Consider the following 10,797-nt stretch of genomic DNA (forward strand, 5'->3'; position numbering starts at 1 on the left):
GAATTATTCACATATATGCCTACTTCACTACTGTGTTCATAGTCACTCATATATGTAAATGTGAATGAGGGGTTTTTTTTTTCTGTAGATTTTGTTTTTAAAGTTGGTATTCTTTTCATAATCTGTTTCACAAAAAACAGTACAGGAAGTTTATAAATACACGCTATCGCAATTTTTATTTGATACGATATTATTCATTAAATAAATACAAATATAAATAAAATGAAATGAACTAAATTAATATTTATTCATTAATACAAAATTAGAAAATAAAAGAAAATATAAAATTAAAAGGAATGAACAAAAATTGATGCATATAACAATATCATCTCATTTTATTAATAGAATTCATACAATACAATAATTGATACAACAATTTATTCGAAATCACTTGTCATACTCCAATTTTTGACCTAAGACCCTACATTCATACGCCGTTTGGCCCTGATCAGTCTCTGACTTTTCAGTGAAAATTCGACAGAGAGGTATTTTAAAATACCTCATTTTTGGTTCCGAGTCCCCGACTCTTCTCTCTTTATTTTTTATTTTTTTATTTCATTTTTAATTCCATTCATTCAATTTAAATCTGCAGCTGCCGATTGATATATAAATTGGAAAAACCTTATTTCATGCAATTCTGATGTTTCAATTGTCTTTTATTTCTTTTTTAATTCACGTTGCTTCTTTCATGTTGTTGTGCTCATATTTTGCTGTTATGATTTAATTCTTATGCATGCATACTGTTTTCACTATGGCCGAGGCTTTTGTTATTGCTGCTTAATTACTTTCACGTTTCTGCTCCGAATACAAATTAATTGTCGTTTTATGCTTTAAGTTCTGTATTGCTTCTTTTGTTTTCCATCGGTTATGTTCCAATTCATTCCATGTTCCATATTGATGCAATTCCATATTCCATTGAAAGTCGTGCCATCCAATTCCATTGCCGTTAGTGTATATGATGCCCATTCCAATTATTCTATTTTGTGTTGCACAGTTAATTCAATCCTTAATCGTTTGCTGCTTGTTGGTCTATTTTCATTCGTTGATTTGCTACTGCTAATTCTTGCATTGTCACAGCACTTATTCTTTTTATTTAAAGTTTTCATCATTAATCAAGTGTTCGTGTTGGCTGTTCTACTCCATTCCAATTGCAAGGCTGTGGTTGCTCTCCAAAGTTAAAGAGATTCCATGGTCGGTGACCCCTTTGCGTTTCCCTTTTATTAATTTCTACTTCATGCATTTTTATTTTCTCTAGCATTTTTTATTAAGCAAATCATTTATGCATATTTATTCTTTTTCGTTTATTTTATTGCGCAGATTTTAGATTGTATAATAGGCTTTAATGTAAACCATTCATGCATTTTTTAGTTTAGTTTTATCATATTTTAATTTATTTTATGTCATTTATCTTTATCGCACAGAACATAGCATGCATACTTCGGCTTAATGTAAATTTATCATGCATATTTATTTTGGCGCAGACTTTAGAATGTATATATAGACTTATTGTAAATCATTCATGTGTGCGTGTGTGGGTATATGCTTTATTTTTATGCTTCAAGGTCTTTGTGGTGATCCAACGTCACCGCAAAGTACCTACGTTTTATTTTCTAGCTCCGTTAGTTTTAATTTTGGTTTAATTATATTTAAAAACAACAAATTTTTATCCTGAACTACGAGGTTTTGATCCCTTACAGGTACATAGGCAAAAGACCATATCCTTCTAAATCATAAAAAATGTAGATAAATTAGGTCTTTATTTTTCCACTTCAATTCCATTTCAAAAAATAAGCAAGTTATAACACATTCAATTAAATAAAGTCAAGAGGTTCTCGTAGAGTACTACGAACATAAAGGGTGCTAATACCTTCCCTTTATGTAACCAACCCCCAAACCCTAGATCTTTTCAAATGGGGTTGTTTGAACTTTTTTCCCCTTTTCCTAAAATAAAATTAAATGTTCAGTCGTGAAATAAAAAGTGAGTGAAACGTTAATCAAATAGCCTTGATCTCCAAAAAAATGACGCGACATCACTAAATCTACTTATTTTCTCCCTCTTTGGGTTAAAAGGTGACCAATCATCTTGGGGTAAAATAGTGAGCAGCCTTCATGGGAAAAGCTAAATTTAAATCTGGTTTTTTTTATACCCCTAGACAAATCTTTTTACCCACGGTAAAAAGTTTATGGGGTAAAAAAAAAAGCAGATTTAAACTTATCCCAAGGGTTGATCACTTCCCCATGTCGGCTACTCACTATTTTACCTCGACGAAGATTGATCACTTTTGCCTCCAAAGAGAATATTGTAAAAAGAAAGAAAGAAGAGAAATAGAGGGAGAGAGAGTGAGGGGGAGGAGAAAGTGAGATGGTGTGAGGAATTAGAGAAGTATGGAGGGGTATTTAAGGGTAGGAATGGTAATATAGGTTGTAAATACCATTAATGTGGTCAAAAAACGTGTAAAATTTGATAAAAAAACGTGTGGAATGAATGTTGAAAAACTATGATGGTGTGTTTTTTTGTTTTAAAGAAACTGAACTAGTTCATCGAAATTGACAATGGAGATAATCGGATTTGAGACTTTGAGGAAGAATACACTTCAAGGTCCCAAGACAATACCTCCAGACTAACCTAAGTGGATTAACTATGATGGTGTGCTAGAAGACCACCAAATCTGAATTTTAAGTTTTTGGTGTTTCATTTGGTAAAATTATCATCTAAAGTGTTTATGACGGTTATGTGCTCACAAAACCTTGTTGACACAAGTTGTCACACTCACAAGCCTTTCCCCTCTCACATGCAAGTATCAAAGCCTCTCTCGCTTGTAGACACTCACAAGCCTATCCCCTCCTTTTTGCAAGTTCTCATCTATGATTTGCTTCTTTGTTTGAAAAAAAAAAACTTGAATGAACTTTAAACAAGTCAAATAAGTAAAAATCAACTTTTGAAAAATCTGTATTCAAAGATAATTTCATAGAATAATCAATAAAGCACGTAGTATGTTACTTTGGTGCATATCCAAATAAATTAAAAAATTATATCTTGTGAGATATTAAAGCTTTGTGATTGTTATTAAAAAAAAAAAAAAAAAGCTTTGCGATTGTGACTACCTTTATATTTCGCTTTGGTTATGCAAAAGTAGGAGAATGCTAATAAAATCACAAGAACCATTGAAACTGTGATTGAAACTGCCAATATAAACTTTTTTCCAGGACCATGATTCGCATCTGCGTTAATGAGTTAACAGAGAAAAGAACAAATTGTGATTCTCAATTAAATTGGATTAGAGAATATTTTGAGGTAACTCAGATCCTTTTTGATGAATTTCATTACTTGGATGATTAAAATGTAAAATTTTATGTTCCCGTGATTTAGCTAAGTTGACAGGGACATTGAATAATATATACGAGGGACCTCATTTATTATCCTTGAAAGATAACTTCTAGCCACTGGGCTGATTGATAAAAAAAATTATATAATTTTCATAATAATAACAATTTAAGAAGTATTTTTTCCAATTTAAATTAAGAGAATTTCAAATTTCTTCCTTATAATTTTTTCAAATTTTGCAAAGTTGGTCCCAATTTTTTTCAAAATTTTCAAATCGGCTGGTATAATTTTATAATATTTCAAATTGGCCACTACAATTTTTTAAAATTGCAAATTGACCACTAAAATATTACAAATTGACCACTCAAAGTTTTCAAATTTAACTCAATTTTTAAGCAAATTGGTTCTTTTTTCAAATTTCAGCAAAGTTTTTAAAATTAATAAAAGGAGCCCAAAATGTTAACAATGAAAATTTTTATTACTCAATTTTAGACAAAATCATTTGAAGTTAATTCAATTGAATCGTTTGATTTGAAATGAGTTGAATTAAAACTTCATAAAAATTTCCTATTACCTCATCCAAACATATATAAATAGTTTTAAAATCTTTACCGATATATGTAGAATCCATTCGAACGTATAGGTCTTGTCCATGTTGTGAAGTTCTTAAATCAATAAGATCACCTAATGAGATAGAGCAACCCTTTCCTGCTCCAATTGGGTCTAAGGATGTATATGTTGTGCAAGAGCAATTCCACTTGTTACCGTGCTGACAGTCGATCCATACGCCAATTTTAAAACCCTCTTTTATCCTAATGTTGCTCTCTCGTCATGTTATTTTTGTAACTTGGTTTTGATTTCGTACGCGGGTTCGCTGGGTTGCGCTCGTAATGAAAGTTTGTTTTGTTAGAATTGATTATGATCGTTTCTTTTTATGTTTTACCACGATGTATCTCCGATTGGGTTATTTCTGGGCCAGATCCAATGCCTCTAGAAATGTCATTTTTATGGTTTATTTTCTAAAAGAACCCTAATAATGTCTATGTAACATGGTTAGATTGGATGTATTCATTTTTAAATTTGTAGCAAATGAAAAAATTGATTAAAACTTAATACTACGAGTCTTCAATTTCAAAAACTAGTTTCACATTTTTCAAACATAGAAACCAAAATACACTTGCCTCGTTTTTCATTCACTAACAACGTCGTAGAAGCTCATATATATACCCTTGTCAACACTTTCATTATCAAATCAAATACCCATTTCATTCATTCACTTTTATCAGAAACAGAAGAAAAGAAAAACGGTTACAGAATTTTCTTCCGATCTCCAACAATGGCTCCATTTCTTCGTTTCTTCGTTTCTCCTTTTCGCCCGCCAAAACCAAAATCCGATAACGCTGAAGGTACTCTCATCACACACTCATCTCTCTCTCAATTTTTCGTTTCCTTTCATAAACCTAACATTTTCTCTCTTTAATTCAATTTTCAGCAATCGCGATGAACTTCGTCAACGAGGTAAAAATTGTTTTCACTTTCAATTAGTTTCTATTGATTTGGTATTTTATACTGTGTTTATGGTAAAAATTTGTTGAATTATTGTGTTATTGTTTTGTTTTTGTGATTTGGGTAGCAAAATAGGCCGCTGAATGCGTTGCAAAAGTTTAAGCCTAAGCCGAAGAAAACGGCGATACAGAAAGCGTTGAATTGTCTTGAAAAAGAAGAGCTTAATCAGATGAAGAAAATGAATGCTGATTTGCAGAAGCAGTTTGAGGAACAGAAGAAGGTTATTTGTGAGGTTGAAGCAGGTATGTTTTGGAAATGTTTGATTTAATTGATTGAACTCGATGCTGTTCGGTTATTTGAGTGGATACCTGGAGTCTTTCACAAGATTGTTCAATTGATTGAACCTTGAACCCATACTATCTTTAATTAATGAAAAGAGATGGAATGGAGTACAATGATACAAAGTATCTCTCAAGTTAGTAGGATTTCGTTGTAAAAATATACACAATTATAGTGTTTTCTGTGCTGCATTTCATTTTATAGTATTTGTTGTGATCTCCACTGATATCTTTCATTGCTGAAAAAAGATGGAACGGAATACAATGAAACGAAGTAACTCTCAAATTTGAGAGGATTTGATTGTAAAAATCTAGAGTTAATAGTATTTATTGTATTCCATTTCATTTTGTTTCATCTGATTTCATTCAATTCTCTATTGAATATTCCAAGTAACAATCTAGTAGGACATTTGTTAAAGATTCCAGTTAATTGTTGAAACTGGTGAGGGCTTGAGTTTGGTTATTTGAGTGGTTTAGTTGTCGTTTTGTCTCGATTTGAGTGGTTTTAAAAGAGGTTTAGGTTGTGTTTTGTCCCGATTTGAGCGGTTTTAAAAGAGTTTTCAGTTGTGGTTTTGTCCAGATTTGAGCGGTTTTAAAAGAGGTTTAAGTTGTGGTTTTGTCCAGATTTGAGCAGTTTTAAAAGAGGTTTAACTGTGACCACGAGGTTCGGTTCGATGTATGTTTGAGTCTTTAAAACATTGTTATTAATTTGTGTAGTTTAATTTTTACATTTCAGTTGTTTGAGCATTTTGATTGCCATTTAATCCCGATTTGAGCGGATTAAAATAATTGAACCATCACCCAGTGGTTTTGTCGGCTTGATGCCCGTTCAGTCTTTAAAACACTGCAATTAATTGAAGTCATATTGTGATCTTCACCAGATTGGTCAATTGATTGAACCTTGAACCGTTACTATCTTTCAATAAATGATAACGGAATACAATGATACATAGTATCTCTCAAATTAGGATTCCACTGTAGTATTTGTCATGCTGCATTTCATTTTATAGTATTTGTCGTGATATGTACTGATATCTTTCATTGCTGGAAAAGTATGGAACGGAATACAATGATACGAAGTAACTCTCAAATGTGAAGGATTTGATTGTAAAAATATACAAAGTTATAATATTTATCGTATTCCATTTCATTGTTTTATCTGATTTCATTTGATTCTCTGCTGAATATTTCAAATAACAATCTAGTAGGACATATGTTGAAGATTCCAGTTATTGTTGAAACTGGTGTATGCATCAGTCGCCAGACTCAAAATTCTAAAATGCGGGACAAGCCAACACAATCTGCATTGTCCGCTGTCCAAAATTCCCACTGGAGCGAGAAACCTGCTAGTAGTTCTTCAAGATCCCATCACGAATCATCAGGGAAATCTAGTTGTTCTAGTGACTGGTCATTTAATCTTGAGAAGTACCGGTCAGAAGCGCAAAGGCTTCGCGAACGAGTTAGAGAGCTTGCTGATGCTGAAGAGAATGTATCACTTCAAAGAGAAATTTCCTCTTTTAGTGAGAGGGAAACAGAAAGCAAAAGTGTAATGACACATACTGACCAACAGCACAAGGTGTTGACTAGTAAGGCAGAAAAAATGAAAGGCGAGATTCTGGGTTTGCCGCAAAACCTCTCAGAACTACAAGACAGATGGAAGATAGCTGAAGTAACAAGGCACTGCCTTCGAAGAAATTTTGAAGAGAATGTAAATGACATAAACAAAAAGCAGATGCATTTGATGAGATTAAATAAAATAGAATCAGCCTTGAGAAGGGAGTTGGAATCACACAAGTTTGAGGAGATTCTGGGTTTGCGGCAAAGGCTTCACGAACGAGTTAGAGAGCTTGCTGATGCTGAACAGAATGTATCACTTCAAAGAGAAATTTCCTCTTTTAAGCAAAACCTCTCAGAACTACAAGACAGATGCAAGATAGCTGAAGTAACAAGGGACTGCCTTCGAAGAAATTTTGAAGAGGATGAAAAGGAGATTCAGATTCAAAGACTAGAAAAAGAAAAGAATGAGATGCAGTCAGCGTTGGAGAAGGAATTGGACAGGAGGTCAAGTGACTGGTGGTCAATTAAACTTGAGAAGTACCAGTCAGAAGAGCAAAGGCTCCGGAAACGAATTAGAGAGCTTGCTGAACAGAATGCATCACTTCAAAGAGAAATTGAAAATAGAGGTTCTTGGTTTGCAGCAAGACCGCTTAGAACCACAAGACAAATGCAAGATAGCTGAAGTAACAAGGGACTGCCTTCGAAGAAATTTTGAAGAGAATGAAAAGGACATAAAAAAAAAAAGCAGATGCATTTGATGAGATTAACAGAAATAGAATCAGCCTTGAGAAGGGAGTTGGAATCACACAAGTTTGAGGAGGACTCTCTTCGCCAAGAAAATATAACAAAATATATGGACTCAAAAGTGGAACTGAGGGGTTAACAAGGACTTTGCAGATGATGCCTTCTTTGTTGAAAGAAAAGTCAAATTTATTGACTATAGACGATGATATGTTAGCAAAATTGAATAATCTGTCCCAGAGGTAATTTTCCTCTATAAACTTTTCTTTAATTGAATTTTAGAGGAATAAACATTTGAAATGCTCTATCCTGGGAATGGAGATAGATATATGTCATACAGTAATATGATGGACTATATGTACCAAATTGTTTCTCATCCCACTTTATCAATTCTTTTTACAATATTGTCAAACTTAAATTTTTTAACAGTGTTTTTATATCTTATTTAAATTTGCTCATCTTTTATCTCAAAAACAAAACACCTTTAACTTAAATCTATTTAAATTCAAAAATAAAATCTTGATGTTCATCTTCTTCATCAATCTTGTTCATTTTACAATACAAGTCAAAATTAACACTCAAAATTCAGAATCCAAAAAGTTTACACGGTGAATTGTTAAAGCAAATCTGAGTATTTTTAGAGTTTGACATCTTATTTTCTTATTACCAAACTCAGAAAAGTGGTTGTTTATTATTTCTTCCTTCATCTTCAAAATCACAATTATCACAAAAGTACTTACAATAATGGATTACTACTTCATTATTGTAAATGACTTGTTAAACTTTTGTCTTCTACTATAGTACACCTTGTGCTAAGTTAAATGCTTTGTTGGTAGTAATATATTCTATTTTAGCTTATTCAAAACAAAATTCATTTCAATATTAATAAGAATATCACTATGTATAAATAACTAAAGAATTAAACAATCTCCAGAATGAAGAGATTTGCGGCTTGAGTTATTTTATTAAGTGTGGGCAACTCTCCGATTAATCAAATTATTTCTATATGTGCTCATTTCTTATAGAATTTATAGTGTTATTTTTTTTCACCCCAATACATAGTGAGCACCCTGCCCCACACTAGTTATAAATTAGGTTCGTCCTTTCACATGCATCTAATTAAATTATATTAAAATGTCATTTTTATAGTTTATTTTCTAAAATATCCCTAATATTCTCTATGTAACATGATTAAATTCAGTGGCGGAGCTAGGAATTTTATCGAGTTTGGACAAAATTTTGACCGCAAGTTTACATGTGACATGATATATAAATAGTCATAAATTGAAATAAAGAGGCTCGTCATTTTGTCGATAAAAGTACAATTTGAAATAAGAGAGATGTAACATAACATGACAATAGTGTGCTAAATAAAATTAGGAGGTAAATGCTCTTTCTGAGACCTCTTTGCGGTGAATGTTTGAATAATATCAACATCATCAAGTGACATGAATATCCCCCGCTCATATCATCAAGTCATTGAACCACGCATTATTTTTTTTTAACATGCAAAAATAAGATATATATTAACACCAAACACGTCGTTTCTTCCGCACAAGGCGTGCAAAAAAAAGAAACTGACGCTACTTACAACAAAAGTTCACTCAAAATGAAAGAAACAAAAATTAGGGGACTATCATATGTCCAAAGAGAGAATAGGACAGACTAGCCAATTATGCACCACCAACACATGAATTCCATTTGCTGCTTTCAACCACTAATAAGAATGAATTTGAACCTTTTCGAACAACTGATGAATATTCATTTCGATGTTATTAAACTGTCTATTATTACGTTCAGTCCATAACACCCACACACATAAGAGCCACAACAATTGCATGAAGGAACGTCTAGTTGCTCCTACTCCTGCCAAATAAGTGAATTGGAGAAAATGAGCAGTTACCATATTCGGATCAACCCCACTAACGCCAATCCAGGCACAAACAAGATGCCATAATTCACTAAAAATGGGACAAGAAACAAATAAATGTTGAGATGTTTCAACTTCCCCACAACCAGCCACACATAGTTGCGCATTCAGACATAACATTCCACGAACCTCCAAATTTGCCTTGGTAGGTAATCTATTGCGGAGAAGGCGCCAAGCAAGAATAGACATCTTCAACGGAATTGTTGATCTTGTTGGTAACAATTCTTTTGGCAATACAGACGGATGTAGAGATCCATAATGTTAAGTTTTAGTGACAGTCACAACCGTATGTAGAGATCCATAATGTTTTTAAAATGGTCTCTTTAGAATTACATACGTTTTGTGCGTCGATAAAAGTGGAAAACATGCAATGACAACCATTTGACAATGACATACGGATTTAGCTATAGGAAATTTGCCCCAAAATTTCTGGGATATATATTTAGTTGTTGGCTGTTGCAAAGTATTCATGAGATCATTAATTGGTCTACTGGTCAGTTTTTGCTAGAACCAAGTGTAGGGTGCGTGTTCGATTCCCTCTTAATTTTTTATTTTTTATTTTTTTTTTGAAAAAAAAAAATCTGAATTTGTTTCTGATTTTTAAAATTTCATTTTTTTTTATTTCTTCAATTTTGAAAAAGGTAATCTGATTTTTTTTTCTATTTTTAAAATTAATTTTAATATTTTTTTTTTATGTTTTGAAAAAAAAATCTGAATTTGTTTCTGATTTTTCAAATTTTTTAAAATTCAAAAAGAATTTGATTTGTTCAATTTTGAAAAAATAATCTGATTTTTTTTTTCTATTTTCAGATTTTTTTTATTTTAAAATTAATATAAATGAAAATAAAAAATCAAAAACAAAATTAATTATACAATCAGCGCGCCACATCATCCAAAAATGTTGACTCATCATGTCACGTCATCATGTTTGCGCAGTCAGATGACCTCAGGGACTAAAACGAAAGAATCTTCAAATTACAGAGTCTATTTCGGAAGACTATTCAAATTAGAAGGTTGAAATCTATACTTTTTTTTTTTTTTACAGAGGGTAAACTGTAACTCGCCCAATTTACAGGGGGTAAGTACATATTAACCCTTAAAAATATAATAGAAATATAAAAATAAAAGGAATTAGGACTCAAACATGGGACATCCATAAGAAAATTGTACTTCCTAACCATCGAGAAGATTGAATGTATGTATATGTAATTTTACGCTGTTGATATATACAAATTAAATTCATTTTTTAATTTGTAGCAAATGATGAAATTGATTAAAATTAATACTAATCTTCAATTTCAAAAACTAGTTTCACATTTTGCAAACCTAGAAACAAAATATACTTGGGTCGTTTTTCATTCACTCACCAAACAAACGACGTCGTAGAAGCTCATATACCC

The 10,797-nt window shown here is 32.0% G+C and overlaps 1 protein-coding gene across 2 annotated transcripts; it reads left to right on the forward strand.

The window, feature by feature from the left end:
• The first annotated feature begins 4,469 nt into the window (after positions 1 to 4,469).
• Positions 4,470 to 7,879, forward strand: LOC11428954 (golgin candidate 4). Of its 2 annotated transcripts, none has more exons than XM_003614483.4 (4): positions 4,470 to 4,731; positions 4,818 to 4,843; positions 4,959 to 5,133; positions 6,375 to 7,879. In XM_003614483.4, exons 1-4 carry the CDS (start codon positions 4,662 to 4,664, stop codon positions 7,406 to 7,408), a joined length of 1,305 nt encoding a protein of 434 aa, XP_003614531.2. In that variant the 5' UTR covers positions 4,470 to 4,661; the 3' UTR covers positions 7,409 to 7,879. The 2 variants fall into 2 exon arrangements, with proteins under 2 accessions (XP_003614531.2, XP_013453944.1); XM_013598490.3 differs by having other exon boundaries at positions 6,378 to 7,879.
• Positions 7,880 to 10,797: the final 2,918 nt, after the last annotated feature.

The sequence above is a fragment of the Medicago truncatula genome, chromosome 5 (genome assembly GCF_003473485.1).
Source record: "Medicago truncatula cultivar Jemalong A17 chromosome 5, MtrunA17r5.0-ANR, whole genome shotgun sequence".
Lineage (NCBI taxonomy): Eukaryota > Viridiplantae > Streptophyta > Magnoliopsida > Fabales > Fabaceae > Medicago > Medicago truncatula.

What these genes read in the sequence shown, in the direction of transcription:
- LOC11428954 (XM_003614483.4), top strand. Translation starts at nt 4,662, where the DNA reads ATGGCTCCATTTCTTCGTTTCTTCGTTTCTCCTTTTCGCCCGCCAAAA. An exon ending in CGATGAACTTCGTCAACGAG is followed by an intron (nt 4,844 to 4,958) that starts GTAAAAATTGTT and finishes TGATTTGGGTAG; the next exon opens with CAAAATAGGCCGCTGAATGC. An exon ending in TATTTGTGAGGTTGAAGCAG is followed by an intron (nt 5,134 to 6,374) that starts GTATGTTTTGGA and finishes ATAACAATCTAG; the next exon opens with TAGGACATATGTTGAAGATT.